A 22,074-nucleotide genomic window follows, 5' to 3' on the forward strand; every position below is an offset into this window, starting at 1 on the left:
TAATAATATTAAAAGTGTGCAGTTCAAGTCAATGTGCGCCCTGGTGTGTGACAGGGAGGAGAGAGCACGACATTATCTAGTCTTTAGAACATGGTGTGATATGGGAGTCTTGGTAAAGCTTGTTAATAATTACTGGCAGTTTTAGTGAGTAGATAATGGTGCCGCTTATAAACATTGCACAATAGGTATAAAAGATATTGTGTCAGATAACCAGGCAGTTCTGTGAACTTCTAGGAGTTTGTTTCATAGTGTTTGGTTCCAAATGCATCAGATACCAGAGCCAGTTGAAAAAGTCAACTCAATTACATTTTAGATCTAAACTGATTGGATCTACCACTATTATTATAATCTGAAAATTAATATTTAAAAAATAAAACCATTTCAAGCAATGGATTTAGAAACAAAAATACATGGTTCAATTAGTCATATGCATACATGGTAAAAAAAGGGAGGCTAGTGAATTTCAGACAGTGCATACACATGAGAATTTGAACTTTGTACACAAGGTTCTCTCGTCACCGGGGTCAAACCTGTTGGCAAGGTTCATACTCTCAGATAAAATGTAAGTATTGCAGTAGTAAAAAGAGTTGGAGAGAGTAAACGTGTTGGTGGCAGCTGGGAAACAAGGCACAAGAACATCCAGCATGGTGGGGAGGAGAAAGAACAGCTCGAGAGCCAATAATGGGCTTCAGGCCCAGCAGAAGACACCACGCAGGGGGGGGCACCGCAAGGTAGGTTAACCCTAACCACCAGATCAGGGACCAGCAGGTGGAATTATATACTTTAACACTTCACAGTGGAATATGCTAAGAATCATCCATGAGTGATGATTGATAAAAAACAAAAATAGAATTGTATGAAACTGTAACCTATACTTTTACAACATTCATTATTAGACTCATAATTAAACAAATAATTATGGTACTTACACCATTACACCATCTTGGTACAATGGTGTAAGTAATGTTGTATATAAAATATTGCATACTATTGCAGTGCCAAAGTCATTGCATGTTAATTTGACAATGAAGCCAATTTACGCAAGCATGTAAGTACATTTGTGAGTGTGTCATTTTACATTTTGTGTTCTGTGTGTGTGCTGTCAACATCTGTACCATTCTGCTGGAGGGAGGGCTGCCCTATTTTTATCAGGAAGTTGCATAACTACACTGATAGACCAAAAAGAGAAAGCAGTGTGACATTCAGCCTTTTCAGTGAATGTGTTCTGTAGATGTTTAAATGTAATTCAATGGCAGAGATCCACTGAATTTCATGACAACCTCAGATTAAATTTGGATTCTTGAACACATCCTTTCAAACACATAATGTACTCACTGATAACTATTGTATCAGCACTGATAAGTTAATGACTGGGTCCTTTCTCTTTCTTCATGTACAGCAGACTCTGAAAGAACCAGCAGTGTTTGCTAAGGACACAGGCTATGAGACAGATGTTCACCATGAGAAGCTGACAGTCGCTCAGGCCCGCAGGGGAACGTCAGGTCAGTCAGAGATACGGGTTAGGGTTAGGGATACGGTACCAGTCAAAAGTTTGGATACTACTACGACAATACTGCGATTGTCTAGGGTTTGGACAATTGAATGGGAAAATGTGTCCAAACTTTTGATTGCTACTGTACTTCTACACAAAACACTGTCAAGTATACAAACACAAACCCTAGACAATCATAGTATTGTAGACGAGTCCATTACATTGTAAGTTTGCACTCAGACATCTAACTAACCAGAATTATTAAAAGATTGATCACCACTTTACCAAAATGTACTTCAGGCCACTGGTATTACTGAAACAGGATGATTGACAAATGGACAAAGAGACTGTGTTAAAGATGGGACAGTTTAAATAAATCGAGAAAAACATCAGAACCTTAGAAAGCAAAGGTTTTACTTCCTTGTCTTGCAGCACACCGGCCAGTCAGAGTCTACGCTGATGGGATCTTTGACCTGTTTCACTCTGGTCATGCACGAGCTCTGATGCAGGCCAAGACGCTGTTCCCAAACACACACTTGATAGTGGGAGGTAAACTGAATGCACTGTACAGAACACTACACCGATCCACAATGCCACCTACCTGCTTAGATATAAGATCCATACTACGCATGCAAACGTGCCTGTACATTTGGGTTAGGGTTAAGGTTAGACTACTCCGAATAGAACCCCAAATATTTTAAGTAATTTTGGTTCATGTGTAAAGATTAGAGTCTGCAGGATGTGTCTGTGTGTGTATATCAAGTATAATAGAGTCAAATATCACTCTGATCCCTGGGAGGGGAGTAGAAGCCTACTCAAAAGACAAAATACATTAAAAAAAGCATAATCCAACCTACACTCTAATATATACAATAAGGTGCATAAAGTGTGTGTGTCTGTGTGATTACCTTTAAGTATGCAGTGATAAACTCACACACAAGTTTAAGGGATATACAGTGATGCAAGAGGACGAGCGATATGAGGCACTAATCCACTGCCGCTATGTTGACGAGGTGGTTCGGGATGCCCCGTGGACCCTGAGCCCAGAGTTCTTACACAAACACAAGGTCAGCTCATTTGACAAAGTTATATAATGTATAAACCATAAGCACAACTCTGTGATATGCATTTAAATAGTCCAACCTTGTTTAACATGATGTTGTATTGTTGTGATGTCTAAAGATTGACTTTGTAGCCCATGATGATATCCCATACACCTCAGCAGGATCAGAAGATGTCTACAAACACATCAAAGAAGCAGGTAAAGAGTTCTGTAGCTACTATAATTTTAACAGACATAAATTATTCCTATTCTTACGGTGGTTTTTAGTATTTGCTCAAATCCAATACAGGTTATTTATGTTATTTCCCTGGGATTCTTTCCTACCAATAGTATATTCATAATCTACCCAACTATTCTATCCTTTCACATCTGTCTAGGCATGTTTGTGGCCACTCAGAGGACAGAAGGCATATCCACATCTGACCTTATCACCCGCATTGTGAGAGATTATGATGTTTATGTCAGACGGAACCTACAGAGAGGCTACACTGCCCGTGAGCTTAATGTTGGATTCATCAATGTAAGGACACCAAACTTTAAATATTCACACAGTCACACTTCAGAATAAAAACAACTTCTTAGGAATCAAGTTAACAAAGCAAGCCACTGCAAGCAATTAATCAGATTGGGTGGTTGTTGACAGCACATCAGTTTCCACTCACTTATTTTCTAAAGATGGGATCATACAGTACATAGCAAAACATGCAGATAACAGATCCCTACATTCCCCTGCAATGTTCAGCAATATGGATACAAACATTATTTACAAATTGAGGCTTTTTAAGCATTCTAGCACTGACCTTTGGTTTTCATCCAAGTCTGTGGAATGGCTAAAAGGAACTGGTTTGATGATCTAAGGTCCCTGGAAGTGTGATACAGCATAAGAAGATCTGAAATAAACAATGGAGCCAATCCATGTAAAGCTTTAAAAACAAGTAACAACACCTTAAAATCAATTCTATATTTGACTGGCAACCAGTGAAGAGGCCAATATTGGGGAGATATGGTCCCTCTTCCTGGTACCAGTCAACATTCGTTAAGTTTGCTGACGACACAACCATTGTGGGCCTCGTCTCTGACAGTGACGAGTCAGCCTACAGAGAGGAGGTTGACACCCTGATATCATGGTGTCAGGACAACAACCTCTCTCTTAACATCAGCAAGACCAAGGAGATGATAGTGGACTATAGGAGGCGGCAGGAGGATGAGCATGCACCCCTTTTCATCAATGGATCAGAAGTGGAGGTCAGCTGCTTCAAGTTCCTCGTGGTGAACATCAGCAATGACCTCACCTGGTCTGTTCACACGGACAAGGTGGTCAAAGCGGCCCGTAAATGTCTCTTCTTCCTGAGGAGACTGAAGAAGTTTGGTATGGACTCAGTCATCCTCACTAACTTTTACAGATGCACTATAGAGAGCATTCTGACTGGTTGTATTACAGTGTGGTATGGGAGCTGCACAGACCGGGACCGCAAGGCCCTACGAAGTGTGGTCCGTTCTGCTGAGTTCATCATCGGCAGGAAGCTCCCAGCCCTACAGGACACCTACCACACACGTTGCCTAAGGAAAGCCAGCAGGATTCTAAGAGACTGTTCCCACCCATCCTTCAGTCTCTTTACCCCGTTGCCTTCTGGCAGGCGTTACCGCAGCATCCGGTCGCGCACACGCAGACTGGACAACAGTTTCTACCCAAGGGTCATCAGGCTTCTCAATGGACACTGATGTGGAAATTTTTACTGCATACTAGTCACTTATACACTGCCACTTTCAGCTACTGGTTGCTCTTTCAGTAACATTGCACTACTGTACCTCACTGTACCTCGCCACCAGGCTCCTGTTTGGTCATTGACATAGTCACTGATCTGCAAATTTGCACTATCGCACTGTACTCCACTTAGGTTAGAATAGGTTATAGGGTTGATACAGGTTTTTTGTGCATTAGGTTTAGTATAGCGTACTATTTATTGTTATCTGTAATTTAGGACGTTTTAGTGTTAGGGTTAGTATAGTCGTTTATTTATTGCTATCTGTATATTTAGGAAGTTCACTTATCTAAGCTCAGCATAGATGTAAATTTGTTCTGTGTACTTATATGTTATGTTATGCCAGGTGCTTGCATTGTCTTGTCTTAAGAATTTCAGTGCCCAGTCTAACCTTGTGTTGTTCTGTGCACCTGACAAATAAAAGACTTGAACTTGAACATTCTAGCAGCCGCATTCTGGACAAGCTGCAGGCGTGATAAGGTAACCTTCTCTAATGCCTGCATTTATTTTCCAGGAAAAGAAGTACCGTCTCCAGAACCAGGTAGACAAGATGAAGGAGACAGTGAAAACGGTGGAGGAGAAGAGCAAACACTTTGTCCACAGTGTGGAGGAGAAGAGCCACGACCTCATCCACAAATGGGAGGAAAAATCAAGAGAATTCATAAGCAGCTTCCTAGAGCTGTTTGGCCCTGATGGCGCATGGGTAAGTTTACCTTTGCTGAATAAAAGTGAATATTTTGATAACTGAGCTGCCTAATTTTCTATTTCAGATGTACCGGAAAGTCAATTGGACTGTTATCACATGGGTGGAATAACTGAACGATTAGGGGAATGTGCATTGTTACCCAGGACAGTCAGAGAGTACACAGTGTGTACAGTCTGCTACAGTACATTTTGTAAATGAGTCTTTTGAGGATCACTAGTTTTGTGCCAACTCTACAGAATCTTATACATATATTTTTTAACTAAAAGCAACCAAAATGTCTCCTCTCAGCATGCCATCCAGGAGAGAAGTGGACGTGTGCTCCAAGCCCTGTCGCCTTACACTTCACCACGTGGCTCCCCCAGCAACAGCCCCACCAGGGGGCGCTCCCCATCTTCCCGACTGCAGTGGTTCTCACCCCCCTCTTCACCTACTTCCTCACCTTCCTCGTTCAGGAAGTCTAAGGCTTCTACCCTCCAGACTCCATCTCCCCCCCATAACCCTTCTCCCCCTTCTTACGCAGAGAAGTCTTCCTCATCCCAGAAGTCAAAGATAAAGTATTTTTCCGGCCAGACTACATCCTCAACCAAAGCTGCGTCAGATTCCCCCATAAATGTCCTGATAAGTATGACTGAGGGAGATGAGGAGGACCAATAAAAACATTAAAATACGTATTTTACATATTAGTTAACACTGTAAAATCACAGATTCTAACATTAGAATCCCATGGACAAACACACCAAAAACAGCACATATTTATATTATCTCACTGAATGGGTAGGTTACCCCAGAGAATTACTCACTTCATGTCAGCGGTTAGGGTAAGCCTAATGTAGAGGAGCTTTCATCTTAAAGACAATAAATTATTAGAGTTACAATAATGATTTGCTGATATACTTAATTCAAAATTTAAGTATGCAGTTGGCAGTCTGAATTTGGGGGTAACTTATTCACTGGTGGATTTATTCGGGGAGTTTTTCCTTGTCTCACTTGAGGGTTAAGGTGCAGTTCTATCGACGTATGTGAAGCCTTCTGTGACACAGCTTGTAAAAAATAAATTATAATAAATTCTGATTTTGATTTGATCTAATTCCCAGACTTTGCATCTTACATATGCTCACATCTGATAATTCCTTATCAAAGTGGAAATAGAAATATGACTGCTTATGCTGAATATGAACTGATATTGATATATATATTTTTAAGCAATACAATAGCGGCAGCAAACAAACGTGAGTTGGTGTTGCAGAAAATGGATTATCGAGTCAAAGCATGAGTATAATGAGTATAATTTGGAAATCAAAAGTTTCACTTATTCAATATTTGAGTGTGTGCATGCACATTTTGTATATTATTAACAAGAAACACAAATACATTATTAACCAGTAAGGTATAATTGCAATACAAGCAATTGGGATGTTGAGTTTCATTAAACATTATTTTGTGCTTGCATTTTTTCTAAGCAGAAACCTAACCTAAAACTTTCAATTGTCAGCCATCTCCACACTGCCAGTATTTAATTGTGTCCATTTGAAAGTAAAGACTTTGATACATACAAGTCTGAAAATGTGTGCTCACTAGACATTCAAATTTGACATGTATAGCCAATATGAAAATGGCTGAGGCCCGAAGAGCAGGTGAGAGAGGAGGAGAGGAGAGAGGAGAGGAGGAGGAGAGAGGGGAGGAAGAGAGGAGAGAGGAGAGGAGGAGGAGAGAGTAGAGGAGAAGAGGAGAGAGGAGAGGAGGAGGAGAGATAGGAGAGGAGGACAGTCACCCTGTCATCTTGACAATCCTTATGCTTGATAGATAACACTTTACTGATCAGTGACAGAGAAATTGTCTTGTTGAAGTAGCAGAGAGACAGACAAAAGATTATCAGTCAATGTTTGCACATGAAATGGTTGTGCACTGTTTAATCATAGGGCATAGACCTAACATAACATACAAACACATAATAACCCTGCTTGACAATCATTAGCACATAGGCCACAACATTTTAGGGGACCATTTCAGAACAATATGTTACATTTTATGATGTCATAAAAATACTACAGGAAATGTCACAGTACATGTTTGCCTGAAAGTGAGGTATCAGCACACAGCATGCTGTGTAGGGCTCAAGATACGCTGCAGACTCTTCTTAGAATTCAGGTCATTGTCAGTCTCATGGGGGTCAGTCGGCAGCGGGTCGTAGGTGCGGCGGTACAATATTCGAGTCACCAATGTCACAATAAACATTTCCATGATCATCAGCTGTTGACTTAACACTGTACATATAAAGGATAGAGTGGGTGAGAAGCACTGTATGTGCACACATTTGTAAACATTTGATATTTAAGGGAAGTTACTTACTGGATGCACGGGCTTGAGAAGCGAAAGGGGGAGCACAGGCAATTGTTCCGTCCAAAGCCAAGATGTTGATAATGGATGTCTGCAGCTGACTGAGCACTAGCACCAGCTACCAGGGCACAGTGGGCCAGGGAGACAAAAGTATGAGTTGTATCACAATCTACCGACAAGTCCACAAAGCAGCCGCATGAAGCACGGTTGCAGAAAAGTGTGAGGGAAAGGCTCACCTGGTACATCGCATACTTAGGGATGATCTTCAAGATGCGCAGTGTGTTGCACACGTTCATGAACATTATGGCAACAGGCCAGAGGGCAGTAATTGTGAGAACACCCACAAACGGGTTTATCCAGATAGCTGTGCTAGTGATCTCCAGCTGTGCAGAGATGTGGGAAATGTTTTAACCGAGTGTGGATTGTGGGCATCCAATGCACATCATGTAATATTACATTATCACAACCTGCAGCCAAATGCAGATAATGATTAAAGATTGAGAACATTAGACACTTACATCGGATTGATCGAAATTCCCATTGGTCCACAATATTACAGACAGGACTGAAAGGATTGTCTTTAGGATGGCGTACTGCAGAGATCCTAGTTTTAGCAAGAATAGCATTCTCCTATAATAGGGAAAGAAGTTTCATGACACAATACTGTCTTTAATATTTACCAAAAATAATGGTTATCCCCACAAAAAATACTAAAGGGTGAGGTTAGTGGGGTATCTGTCACACCCTGATCCATTTCACCTGTTGGTTTGTCTCCACCCCTCACCAGGGGCCTCATGTATAAACGTTGCGTATGCACTAAAAGCTTGTGTACGCTGGCTGTCAGTCGCAAATACTGACAGTTTTCCACTCCGCCGACTTTCTTTTGTCGCTAATAGCTGATGACGGGCCGCCAAACAGGACACATTTTCTCGCCTCCACCACTGTTGTCAGAACCTAGATCTCACTGTCTGTAAATTTGTTTATTTTTTGCGTGTTTATTAATTTTTTACCGTAGTTCTTTAAATAAACACTGCGGCGTTTGTTAAATAAAGTTAATTTTTGATGCAGCGTTTATTCGAGGGCGGCGTTTATTTGAAGAAATACTGTAATTCATACAAAGAAATGACCTCAGGAGCGCATTTATAGTCCATCTGCATATTCATTTATGGGAGGAGGCAATAAGGGGTCAGTGGCTTGTTCACATGCGGTCAATCTCACGTTGATTGTGATTTATAAAGGAAAGGTGCGCAGGACCTGGCGTACGACCGGTTTTATACATGTGAATATTTCTGTGCGTAGGTACTCTTAGAGTTTTGGCCGTATGCCATCTTCTGGTATGAAAGCTGCGCAATCCTTTATACATGAGGCCCCAAGTGTTCCATTTTGTCGTCTGTATTTAACCTCTGTTCTCTGTTCTGTCAGTTGCCAGATCATCTTGTGTTCCACAGTCATTTCCAGCATTCTGATCAGTTTTCTCGTCCTAGTCTGATCGCTGCCTGTTTTGTCTCCCGACCACGGACCTACCGGCCCCCAGTGTACCTCTGCCATTCGGCCCCGTTACAACCTCCGACCTCCCACCAACCAACGAGCCTACCTGCCCCAGTGTACCTCTGCCTTGCCACTCTGTTGCTGACCCTTGCTTGCCCTGGACTACAAGATCGCTTGAATAAACTGTTCTACGGCAAACTACCCCGCTTCCTGTACGCATTTGGGTCCACTATCCTGCCTTGTGTCAGTATCCATCGCTACCGTGTGACTGGGTTGAGGTTAGTGGGGTATCCATGGCTACCGTGTGACAGCCACGTGTGGCAGGCAGGGGCAGCAGCAGCAGCAGGGTCCCGTGCTGATCTTGAAGGTGTTCGTCTCACACCGTCTGAGGAAGGCCTCACTACCCCCGCACTCTTCAATCAGAAGTACCAGAAACTTATAAACCACCACAGCAAAGTAACTACAGAAGAAGACAGAGGAAGAGGAAGTGGGGCAGAGAGAACAGTAAAGGTAACTATGATATTCACAGTGGGGGGCCAGGCTTATAGGAAGACCTCTGAGCCAAAGAAACACATTTCCCAAACCAGTGATGATTAACAAAGGGACTAAGATGTTCTTGTGCTTTTTACAAGCTCAATGAAATAAAACAGGAACTGTCCATTAAACAGGCTTCAGAGTCCAAAAGGAGGCCTCATATGTATTCTGTCTTTTTTATCTCTATCTTCATCCCTTCCATTCTGCCATTTACATTAAGCCTGCTCACACGAGCACTGAACTCTGAGCAATCCCACATACTTTCTTAGTGTAATGATTAAGAGAGTTGTTAAATTGCGGTTATACAGTTGAAGGTTGTAGGACTGTTTTTTTAAACAGTTATCCTACTTTCAATTCAAGACCACTGAGATAAGGGCAATGACATGATGGGGTAAATGAGACCTGTGTGTGTGGGAGAGTTTACCAATTAGAGACCATATCTGTGAACATGACAGCTTTTGGGATCCACATTCCAAAACAAGACATAGTTGCTATGACCTGTGAGACGTTGAGCAGATATTACCTTCCATGTAATACATATAATGTGATGAAAACATGAACAATTAACAGAAAAATTGTATGGAATGTTTTACAAAAATATGCACCCAAATGTAATTATATTATCATTTAGCTCTCCGTTAAATTGAAGCGGTTATCTGATAAGATCAGGGCTAAGAGGAAGTGGTGTTGGCATGGTGATCACTTCCTACCGGCGCAGCACCATTGACCCAGATGACGGTTGTCTTTTTAGGATAGGGGATCTTTCTGTATATGAACACACACTCCTCCAGGTACAGGCCCAAGGATACAGTAGACATGAGGGTCAGCATGGAGTACAGGGCCAGCCCAAAAACATCCAGCTCTTTTTAGAACAGGAATGAAGGGAACCGATGGGAGGGGAGTATTGAGGGATGGGGTTGGAGAAAGCAGGAAAAAAGCAAGAGAGGTTAGCATTCTAGTAAGTATCAATATCTCTTCTGGTAAAAAAAAAAAGAAAATAAATATTAGTTTTTTCATCTTGAGGAGGTAAGGAACAATCACAACATCTTTAAGTTATACACAACAAATGTATGTTTTAAAAAAATCATGATTACTGTCATGTTTAGATAGATTCCCTGGCATACAAAACTAAATGATAAGAAACCGCATTTATAGTCATATCTCTAGACACAATTACCTCAAGGAAAAATGGGACCCAAACAGTGCTATTTAATAACAGTTTCTTCAGAAGATAGTTGTGCTAATGAATTGTATTCATTCAGATGAAAACTATGTCTAGATACATTTGTTTATTAAGGACTTCATAAGCAGTATCCACAGGAATAAAAACTACAAAGAAAGAGGATTGAAGTGTATCAAAGGATACATATAATAATTGATTACCAATATCAAGAAGTCCATCATATTTCACATAAAAAACTTTTAAACTCATATTTTTTTTTTTACTATTTGTGTCAGAGCCACAGCAGTGTATTAAAGTGTAACTATAGTAAAAATTATGGTAGACTGTTTTCTATCACACAAAGTATTTGTTTTGGGCAATTTACATGCACATTGACTGTTTAAACTTTATCAAGCAATCCATAGTGTCAGGCTCGTCTAAGCAGCTAATCCACACATACTGTATGTCACACTGAGTTATTGTCTACATATATTTATTGTCAGGGGTATAGTGAGATACCAGCAACTGTAAATTGATATATGTAACCAGTCACCCATTCAATAATTCAAACATTACACGTTTGTTTTGTCTGTAGTGAACTTAATTATTCAAGATCCATCCAAATAATTTATCTGTCCACTTGGAACATAGGTTTCAGGAGAAATTTGCTTGGCTAAACACACGATTCAAATCACAATCAAGCCTAATACCTCAAAGTTAGAGACGTTCTTTCTGGTTGCAAAGATCACCTGGGCATTATCCATTTAAGATTAAGGATAAACCAGATAGGATGAGTTCCATGATTTCAGAATCATAATGAACACGCATAATAAATATTGAAATGTTATCTCGGGCATGATAAGGTAGATTTCGGTCACTTACGCTTTATGACATCAAAAGCGAGTGGGGGTTCCTTTAAACAAGATGGATGTATGGTGGTGTTCATCACTTCTTGAAGGTCCATAGCTGATTACAATTCTACAGCAGAGTTACAAGATTGAACAAAAATCTCTTCTTGTAAAGTGATGCCACAAGACTAAACTAAGACTAGGTGCAAATTAGCAAACAGCCACTGTTGGTGTACTTTCCCCCACAATCAACCGCTTACGAATGAGGGCAAGATCAGAGATTTGCCAGTGTGAGCACCATCTCTTATCTATTCTGGGTCCACCTCCGCACACACTAGAGAATAGTTTCCTTGTAGTCAGGAATGTCTTAAATTATGCAACACAAATCAGAGAATAGCTATTGCCATATTCCTTCGACAATGTTTATTTTAATAAGATATAAAACCCTCGTGTTTAGAGTTAACATTCAACTGAACCCCAACTTATTTCTAAGATGTTGCTGCTGAGAATAAATAGTGACGGGAAGTTAACTATATTACTGACAACATGAAGGCTTGGTTAAGGCTCATTTGCTCATCTGCTTTGTATGGTAATGTAATCTCATACAGTACCTATTCTCCATTTCTCACACACATTTAACATACAGGAAAGATAATGTGGACCCATGTAAAGCTGGGTTTTTTAAGTTCTCACTCTTCATACTGAGAAAATAACATTACAGAACAAAATTAATCTATCCAAACTCTCATCCTATATGGCCCTCAAATTGTTGATTTGCCAAGGACCCTGTCCTTCGTATCTTGACAAAATGTTTGCAACAAAAACATTCATGTAAACTGGTTGTGATGGCCCAATCATAGCTTTCCATCCACACATTACCATTGCCTAGGTGGATGACAGAGAGGTCATTCCCCCAAATCTAGGGTAGGAAACACACTGCCTGTGACACACAAACAGACACACACCCTTCCAGGGTTATCGCCATTCTTCTCATGGATCAGTCCTTGAGATAAGTCATTTCAGTGCCAACACTGTGTTTATTACGATCTAAAACTTTCAATACGGGCAGAAGTCATCTTGAGCAAATACTGGCTTACCTTCAAGAGGTGACAGGAGTAAAGATCTCTCCTTACTCTTGTCTTTACTGTGAACATGTCATTACTAAAAGCCAGATATATGTGCACACTATGGAGAATGGTTCTAGCATATTTACTTTTATCACAACATTTGTCAATAATAGTTGTAACCATTTTTATAACTGTTATAAACAAATTCAGGCCCTTCTGCATCAGATCACTGACGATAGGTCAACCAATCATGGTATTACGTATCTTGGGTGTAACATTACACATTTGTTAACTATTTTACATAATACAGCCCTCAAATGGATCATGATTTTTTTTTATTGTTAATTGTCCACATGAATAAATGTAAACATTACATTACAGTTAAACTTTTTTCCAACCTTTGTCAAATGCAGAGTGCAAAACTAAATAATTACAAAATCTTAAACAACCAGAAAAAACTGGCTTTGTAATATTATTACAAACATTTTTGGATAATACTGAGCATGCAAAATTGTTTCATAAAACATCTTAACATATTAATACAATAAGATAAACAGTAAATTGGTCAATGATTTCCCTTCTCAACAGATTTAGCTTATGTGCTTTCTGTACCATTTATATGGCATAGAAGTCAAACTTTCATAGGTTAGAACATTAGAAAACTGATAGCAGCTGTTTGAGGGATTCTGGTTATTCCAAACGATTCCAATCACATTTCAAACAGCTCTTTTGAAAAATGCATGGATCATAACAGTAATTTTAGTCACACAGAATAGTTTCTGTCAACTTTATAATTCATACAAGGTTGATGACTCAATTCTGAAGTTGTGGTGTTGACCCCCTTTAGTTAGGTGTCTGTGTAGTATCCAGCTTACTGTACATTTTGTAAACTTGCTGGACACTACATGGAGAAATCATGTCACCTATTAAATGAATCAATCGATAAATAAACATATTTCAACATCATTCCTAGTTTGAACAATTAAAATAGTATCCTTTAAACAACTATTTACAAAATATTTGTTCAGTATTTTTAGATATTTAAACATTAATTAATGAATTAACAGTCTCAAAAAGAATGCTTTGGAATATGCTTTTGAACATATATTATCATACATCCTACATTAAATGACAAAAACCACACACTGCTTAACAGTGCAATGAGAATGTTGATGTCAAACTCATCCCCACTGGATGAACGAAAGGATTTTCATTGAAACAGTAAACTAACTCACTTTCCCACAGTTCACAAAGCACGAGTGTTTGGTGTGTTGTGACTAAGGCACACAGACAAAGGCCCACATTTTGATTATGCAAATATCAACCCATTGGGCAATTTATATTTGTCATCCTATCCCAGCAGTCAGCCACACAGCCTAGCCTTAGTAACCCTAACCCTACTGTATGGAGAGCAAGTCAGTGGAATGTCGATAAAACAGGAGTATCAGAAGCGCCGTGGCATTTCTAATTTACTTCTGTAAATGGACATTTGTAAATCTCCCAACATAATGTACTTACTACTTATATAATTACTACTGTTTGTGTTTTCTTTTATAAACGCATCATTAGGCAGGATACTATAAATCCCCAAATTGATTCCTTTGAAGTTCATTTTTTTCCATCCATAACATTTACAATACATGACTATCTTAGACCATTGATGGACCATGAATACATAAATTAAGACTAAAATAAATAAATGGACCATCAATGTTCAAAGTTTTATGCGACTTTGACCCTACTGACAATGTTATTTATTATGTTATAAATGACTACCTTTATGGTCATTACATTTGTAATTTTAAACCATTATTAAATACCTATTCAGTAACCTGATTTATAGTTAACAGGATTTTCCTCAGATGTATTAAACAGCAGCTGCTGTTTGTTGAAAGATCTACTTTGCCTTATGTTAGATAGTATTTCCATTCCCAATATTAACAGACAAATAATTTGTGTCTCCTACATGCAAGTTCCAAACTAGATAAACAACATCAATGTTACCGGCAAATGTGAGGAATACCTTATATCATTGGCACTTAAGAAGTTATCAGATGGGTTCAAATTGAGAATCTCATTGGGAAAGACACAGGAGAAATTTCCAAAATGTGTTTGTCAAGGGACATTTTCTAGATGCGGACTGCGTTTGCATAATCAACAGAGCCGTCAGAAAGCGCCGTTATTGAGCCTCTACTTTTGAGGATGTTGAGTGTCTTTTTCTATGTAATGGAAACCAATGTGTTGTGTCCGTGCAAGTCCCTTTGGTAGTCATGATATTAGGAATGCTGTATGGAGGTGTTACTTTCCTGGACAGGGTTAGTGGTTAGATGATATGGAGACAATGTCCATGTGGGAGCTACTGCTGGATCGGTTGTCATGGACACAGATGCTGCTGGCTTTAAGGCATCACAGTTGGCTCTTGAAGCCTGCTTAGGATGTAGAAGTGACAGCTGCCTAAAATAATCAACCATCAGTTCAACTGCAATCAACTAGACAAAAACACAGAAATGTGAGATCTTACAGATGTTATTTTTCTTTGTTGTCTTTCACTTGCAGATACACACCAGTTTACGACTCCCTCTCCATGGTGACAGACACTGTTTGAGCTGTGTCTGAAACACGGGTGAAACGTCATGGGTTAGGGCTAGAGGACTGACTGATTTGAATTTATATGATCATTCCTTGCTAGAAGATCAGAACTTTCCAACTCCTTGACAACGACATGGTTACATATAACATTAGGCCAACATACCAGCCTCCTCTTCTCTGCTTTCCTCGCTGTGGTGTATGCTGTTGCAGAATGTTACAGTTTATTATATACACACACATCACATTATATTGGCATTAACAGTTTCGTTAACCAGGGAAACATAACCAGGAAGACCTCCAGCCTAGTATGTATAGTAGTATAGTATGTTCTCCCATTATATTAATTTTACTGCATGTGTGTAGGGTGTACAATACGGCAAGCACGGTGCAGTGCGTGTTTGTCACATTTGAATAAAAGACAGTTACATAGTAATTAAGTCATAAATATATCACATATATCACTGTGATGGGAGCATGCCTTACCTTTTGCCATTGGACTGTAGGATGGCATTGGCCTGCTCTGGGTCTATGTGCACCAGACGAGTAATGAAGGATTGTCCATCTCCCAGACTGATAAACATAGATACAGAGGAGAGGGGGTCATGGTGGTCATTATACCATTAGTGACTTGTTTTAGCTACAGTGGTTTTGTAATTTACCTGGAGTAGATTGGAAACAACCAGAATTTATTTTGGTCTCCAAACACCTCTGCAACATTCCGACTACAGCTCAGAGAAAATCCGTTTTTATCCTGTCCATTCCTGAAGACTGGAGCCCTGAAAGCCTCTTGCAAGATGCCAGAATACAATACACCATTATATCCAGTGCAGTCAAAGTCATCACACTTTCAGTTTAGTCATACAGCAATACTGTTGATTGTCATACTGTAATGTAACCCCTTTTTAAACTTTTTGAAGGATCACATGTATTATCAGTAGATAATGTAGCCTGTGCTGCTAAACAGTTGATTGGCAGATGCATGCTGTGCAGATACCTATAGTGGTCCTGTTCTTCCCCACTAGCCAAAGATGGTAGCAAAAAAGTGACAGGATGCTGATGAAGAACATGGCCGCCACAAAAAACAGAAACAAGACGTGGAATTTGGCGTGAGTGTCAGGCAGCTGATTCTACATAAGAGAGAAGACAGAAGAAAAGGGTTACTGACCGGACAACATGTCAGATCACCACTGACTGGACAACATGTCAGATCACCACTGACCGGACAACAAGTCAGATCACCACTGACTGGACAACAAGTCAGATCACCACTGACCGGACAACATGTCAGATCATCTGCCAGTTGCTTGGCAGTGCTCGCCCTCCGTCTAGACTAGTGGTAGTTCAATAAATCAGATACCACATAGTAGGTAAGCACCAAGATGAGTACAATACAGGTACATATTTGTACCCTTGTGTAAATCTAATTTCTTTTTATCTTTTCTCTACAGGGTTAAACCCTAAAGGCCCAGTCACACCATAACATTCTGGTAAACGTTTCTGAAAGTTCTAATCGTTCAATTTAGAGCGTTCTAGGGCGAGGTGGACACATCTGGCGTATGACTAACGTGTGACTAAAATATGGAGTAGCGTGGGACTGACGCATGAGGAGCGTGTAACAGCGACCAAGTAAGACACCCCTGAAAACTATTAGCGTGTGATGACGTGTCACTGGGTAGCGACGACGTGTGACGAAAGCAAATGATGAAAACGAAGCAAACGATGAATAACAACCAAGTAAAGTTAGGGTAACGACTGATTAACGATAGCCAAACGTGTGCAACGTTAGTCAAACGTTCCACAAACGTTCTTCAGCGTATCCAGTGTTTAAAATTTCGCGTTTAAAAAACGCTGATCTCCATAAGAACTTTTGTGCATGTTCAAAACTTGGACCAGCATTCTCTGCCGATCATCGACGCTCTTCTGGCGCTATACCAGCGACCATGGACTATTAGCAACGTTTCCTCTAACGTCATAGAACGTCGACCAGAACGTTATGGTGCATAACGTTAACCCATTTATCATTAGTGAGATCATTTATACTGAGCAGGAAAGTCAATAAACACTCAAAAACACAGACAATTACATGCTTGCCAAACTCACAAACTACTGGGGATGGTGACAGGGGAAACTGTCATAAGAAGAGGAGAATCCAGGCCAGGGGTCAAATGCATAATGGTGCATACACATGAAATGACGTCTGAAAAATCTGTTCACAGACTAAACAGTCTAACCCTAACCCAGTCTTCACATTTACTGTTGCCATAATGTATTTCCATTGGAGCTGCTTGGTCTTGTTTGGGACCTCAAGAACACACTTCTCAGACTGTAGTTAAGTCATTAAAACTATTTAATCCCCCCAAAAAGTATGAGGTTGTTGAGAAATTTGTTTGGAAATTAGACTAATTATGGACATTTCTACGCCCATGTGAGGTCAAACATGAGAGTTAACCAGGTGTGACTTGTTTGCATGCACAAAATTGCGAAGGTGAAATTGGGATGTATGATGACAAATGTGGAGAACTGTTTGCATACGCTGAGTTTATAAATCTCAGAAAACTGGAAATTTACACTTGTAAGTTTTTCTCCTTTTATGAATTTATTCACACATTTGACCCCAGGTCAGGACACCATGAATAGTTTGTGCTAACATTAAGCTTTGCCAAACAATTCAATATGGTTCATGTTCATGACAATACAAGTTTTAAAGTATGTGAGCTCTTAGTGCCATATAAATAAAAACAGTTCTGTTCAGACAGTTCTGTTCCATAAAAAATGTATTCTTCATGAGTCATAAACATTGTCACACAGGCCATTCGAGAAGTTATGATGAACTCTACTCCAAAAGGGTCATAAGACCCAAGACAAGACTGTAAAACGTGCCCATGAAGTAAAGTCATAGATTTTACCTCTGGACAATGCACAGCAAACCTCCTTCTGCACCGCTTAGGATGTTAGAGACAGACAGACTGTTAGAGGAAAAATTATGGGAGAGAGCCAGCCAGAGGAAAAGATAGGTAGACAGGAAGTTCAGAGTCTATCATTTTAAAGTGATGTTATTTGGGAGCAAAGTATATTTAAGGCTTGAGTATCTTCCACTTAAGGTACAAGAGTATGGATGCTACTTACTGTCCAGAATCGGATGAAATACTGTAGGACTGTGGCAGCAATGAAGACACAATACAGCATGGAGTAGAACAGAAACAAGACAAAGAACTTGTAGTTGGAGAAGCCAACACAGTTGTTCACCCTGACATAGAAAAGAAGGAGACAAGGGGAACCATTCACCAGTCACCGTGTAAAAGAACATCAGATTCTGTATCCAATAAGTAAAACAAAATACCATGGACAGTGGTGATCCATCTTCAGCACACACCTAGAGAGAGAGGGACATAGTACAGGAGTTTTATTGTTGAAAACAGCAAAGAGACTGAAATACTGAGCACTATAGCCACTCACATGTCACAGGTGGAGCAGTGGTGGCAGCGGTCTGGCTTGATCACCTGGCATTGGTCACAATACCGAACAGCTGTGGAGAGAATGGCATCTATCAGCAATCAATCAGCTCAAAAAGTTCTGACAGCTGCTCAAACTGCACATGCTCAGCAGCCTGACAGCTTCACAGCCACTTGTGACACGACGGAGATTTAAGCAATCAGCTTTTGAACGAAGTGCAGACCAGTCCCACAATATGATTTTCCCTCCATATTCTTTCCTCTAAACAATACAAAACTATTAAAATACCAACATCATGTCACTTTTTGTCAACAGGATATGCTATAAATGCTGTGCATCTCTCAAATGTCATAGTTTTGCTATACTATAACTGCAAAACGCAGTCTAGGCAGGGGCTTTGGTGTGACTTTGTGTAACTACATGAATTCAACTATAAAAAAATGCATTTTCAGAATGAAATATTTGATCATGCATAAACCTAACAGACACTACTGTTGGTTTAGATTTTCCTAAACAACACAATTTGACCAGACCCGACCATCAAACTGAATTACCCCTCCTAGTTTAATACGCGTGTCCAGTCATACTGAGGACACTCCTTCTTACCTCCTGTGCCCGTGCGTGTGTACAGAGGCAGCTCTCTGGCCACTTTCTTCAGGATCTCTTGCTGCTCCTCTGGCCTCTCCTCCTTCTCGTATTGCTCTTTCTCCACTTTGGGAAGGCAGAACTACCGGGCAGTGAGATGACACAGTGAAATGCTGGCGTTGGTGAATGAGGCTAGGGGTTAGCTTCCTATTTTACCAGTAGGCTGTCTAAAATGTGTATGTCGTGCACATACACACTGGGACCGTATAAATGTGTATTTTGCCCTTGGTATTATGTAACCCTAACCCTGTGTTAGGGAAGAAACACTTCACTTCGTGCCCCCCCCCCCACCCTAACCCCCTCCCCCCACACACACAACCTACCACTTTGGAGGGGTTGGCAGGCTTTGTGCAAATAGTCTTCCAGTACGACCAGATGAACATGACGAAGAGGAGGTGAAAGACCACCAGGTAACTGACTTGAGACAGAAAAAGCGTACACAATCACAAAGGTTACAGTTACATTTCAAACTCAATAGAAATATTGTCCTATATATTCCCATTCATTCCAATCCACAGTAGAGGGGACATCATTATAATGAAAAAAAATACAAAACACATAGTGAGAGGTCAACTTACTTCGTTCTGGATCATTTGGGATTGTGACTATAAGAGAAACAAGATAGTGTAGAAGGAAGTTAAGTGATGAGACCAGGCACCCAACCCACTTCCAACCACCACCCTCCAGCAGCCTGGCACAGCCAGCACCAGTCAGAGGGGCTTTGTTTGCCAGGCTGAATAGGAATGCCCTTGACTGATCACTGACTGAACAGACTGATGTCAACTACAGTTTAATATTCATTCTATGTAATATATAGTAAGGGGAAGAGATACAATACCAAACCAATATCTGGAAATTCTAGACAACATATTGAATATAAATAAATACAAAATCCTGACAACAATTAAGTTTCAGTTTACAGTTAAGAATTTGCTTTTCATTTTCCACGTAGCATGAAACAAATAAAAAGGCACCTCGTTGCTCAAATGAGTCAACAAACTCTTACTGGCTTCGGTTCATTTTCGACCTGTAGCTCTGACAGTAGTATTTAGTGCGAGCTAACGAGTAATTCGCCATTCGGAGCTACGTTGCCAAGCAACTTTAATTGACAGCACATCTATAACAGAAAACAAAACATTTGTACTTACAGATGCAGAGTTCAACTACGTATGCATAGTAAGACCAACCGACGACTAAATTTATAAAAACTACCGGTATCCAACCTAGAGCGCGTTGGCAGCATCTTAGTACATGAGAGGGCGCCATCTTTCTCTAATCCGGCTGTGAAAAATGGACATGTGACGTGAACTCTTCACCACTGAACAAAGAGCTCTGCGGATCATGGAGCGTCAAGTAGGCTACTCAAAATGACAAAATGATTGAAAATATGCCAATAGCCTATATGTTGCATAGCATTTATCCTTATACTGAGCCCAATCCGTATGTCACCTTTCTAATAAAAGAGACGAAAGGGTTGGGGCCTTACATGAACCCACATAAGATAGTTAATGTAAGTTAAACATCTATTTTAGTGCAACCAAAATTAAAGTGCATCACCACCATAGTTTTGTTTGTTTTGTTAATAGTGTTTATTGATTGGTTGGGGTGTTTGAAATGGCGACGCGGACGCGGTGATGTTCGCTTTCCACTGACTGCTGAAATGAGCTCGCTTGTGGCCGTTTCGTGGTGTAAAAAAATGTATACATGTTTATTCGCCATGAAAGTTTGCACAGACAAGGAATTTACTTGGCATGAGAGCCTACCTAGGAATCAATCTCGTTCTTAATCTTAATCTAGAAACACCATGGTGGCGTGACACGACAGATGAAAGACAGAAACCTTTATTGGTCACACTGCATTAATAAAGATTTTCTAATTTGTCCTTCTGCCACGCAGTTATGCTGTTTCTCCAGCAGAGGTCAGAAGTAGACCATCACTAACAATTTTCCATTCAATTCAATATTTATTTGTCATTGTCATAGAAAAACAACGAAATTATGTTTAAAGCATTCAAACACTGCATAGTTTTGATACAGAAAGTGCAATACAAAATTGCAACATCCCTCCAACACTGGGTGAAGTTTTGGGAATGCCCTTTCATTTTACCTACATTTTGATTAAGGCATAATAGAATAAAGAATAAAATGTCAATTATTGTTTTCTGAATTTATAATAACTGTTAGTGATTACACTGCACTGTACCTCTCACACCATAAAGCATTTGCAAAAAGGGTAATGTAATTTTATGTACAAAACAACATTTGTATAAGAGTGCCTTGGATTCATATTGTGCTGACCCTGTCCTGTAGTTGTCTAGGTGGAATCTACACATTAAAGTACAGTATAATCTGGCATCTCATTACTGTGTGAATCCTGAACGCTGTCTGGATTTGTTCTATTTACCTTAATTTCCCCCCAATCCTCAGATTAAATTAGCTATTGAATACAGAGAATCAAAGTGGAAAATGGGGCGGATGGAAGACAAAATGAGAAGTGGGGAATTGAGGAAAGGTTAGTGAGTGGAAGGGTTGTTAGCAGATGTAAATAAACAAAGTCAATAATTCCAGGAGTGATTAAATAGCCATTCACATGTGTGATCATTAAATGGATACATATATTCACAAATATATTATAAAAGTAATAGATTTAGAGACGCGTATAAAGAAACAGTATAAAAGTCAAACATGGATGCAAGATGGAGACAGAATGGGAAAGGAGACATCAGTTAGAGAGAGAGAGAGACAGAGAGAGAAAGAGAGACGCGTGCTGTGGGCCGGGATGATGAGCCCCTGGCTATGCTCCATCGGTGACGAAAGCAGCTCAGTCCATCAGTTGCCATGGAGACCAGCAAGAGCAGCCTGAGAAAGGAGGCAGAGGGGAGGGGCATGCTTGGGAGAAATAGAGGAGAAAGAGCCAGAGGGAAGCTG

General features: G+C 40.1%; 3 protein-coding genes across 10 annotated transcripts; 1 reads left to right on the forward strand and 2 right to left on the reverse strand.

Annotated features, from left to right (window-relative positions):
- The first annotated feature begins 575 nt into the window (after positions 1-575).
- Positions 576-6,104, forward strand: LOC124482752 (choline-phosphate cytidylyltransferase B-like). Of its 2 annotated transcripts, none has more exons than XM_047043249.1 (8): positions 576-731; positions 1,403-1,502; positions 1,925-2,041; positions 2,408-2,559; positions 2,675-2,753; positions 2,933-3,075; positions 4,833-5,021; positions 5,313-6,104. In XM_047043249.1, the coding sequence occupies exons 1-8, from the start codon at positions 645-647 to the stop codon at positions 5,676-5,678; spliced, it is 1,233 nt and encodes a 410-aa protein (XP_046899205.1). In that variant the 5' UTR covers positions 576-644; the 3' UTR covers positions 5,679-6,104. The 2 variants fall into 2 exon arrangements, with proteins under 2 accessions (XP_046899205.1, XP_046899204.1); XM_047043248.1 differs by having other exon boundaries at positions 578-731; positions 1,400-1,502.
- A 644-nt stretch (positions 6,105-6,748) lies between these two features.
- On the reverse strand, positions 6,749-11,678 carry LOC124482698 (organic solute transporter subunit alpha-like). Its single transcript, XM_047043164.1, has 8 exons — positions 11,428-11,678; positions 10,094-10,245; positions 9,808-9,881; positions 9,151-9,309; positions 7,880-7,991; positions 7,598-7,744; positions 7,374-7,479; positions 6,749-7,288 (listed from the first exon to the last, which is right to left on the reverse strand). Exons 1-8 carry the CDS (start codon positions 11,507-11,509, stop codon positions 7,113-7,115), a joined length of 1,008 nt encoding a protein of 335 aa, XP_046899120.1. The 5' UTR covers positions 11,510-11,678; the 3' UTR covers positions 6,749-7,112.
- Positions 11,679-12,653: 975 nt separating this feature from the next.
- LOC124482838 (palmitoyltransferase ZDHHC20-B-like) lies at positions 12,654-22,073 on the reverse strand. Of its 7 annotated transcripts, none has more exons than XM_047043409.1 (14): positions 20,296-22,073; positions 19,726-19,752; positions 19,471-19,565; positions 19,109-19,229; positions 18,506-18,575; positions 18,390-18,422; positions 18,176-18,296; positions 17,956-17,991; positions 16,044-16,176; positions 15,709-15,835; positions 15,533-15,619; positions 15,213-15,250; positions 14,982-15,072; positions 12,654-14,886 (listed from the first exon to the last, which is right to left on the reverse strand). In XM_047043409.1, exons 1-13 carry the CDS (start codon positions 20,411-20,413, stop codon positions 15,029-15,031), a joined length of 1,050 nt encoding a protein of 349 aa, XP_046899365.1. In that variant the 5' UTR covers positions 20,414-22,073; the 3' UTR covers positions 12,654-14,886; positions 14,982-15,028. The 7 variants fall into 7 exon arrangements, with proteins under 7 accessions (XP_046899365.1, XP_046899364.1, XP_046899366.1 ...); XM_047043408.1 differs by having other exon boundaries at positions 12,654-14,889; XM_047043410.1 differs by having other exon boundaries at positions 12,655-14,889; positions 15,025-15,072.
- Position 22,074: the final 1 nt, after the last annotated feature.

Source organism: Hypomesus transpacificus, chromosome 20 (genome assembly GCF_021917145.1).
Source record: "Hypomesus transpacificus isolate Combined female chromosome 20, fHypTra1, whole genome shotgun sequence".
Taxonomy (NCBI): domain Eukaryota; kingdom Metazoa; phylum Chordata; class Actinopteri; order Osmeriformes; family Osmeridae; genus Hypomesus; species Hypomesus transpacificus.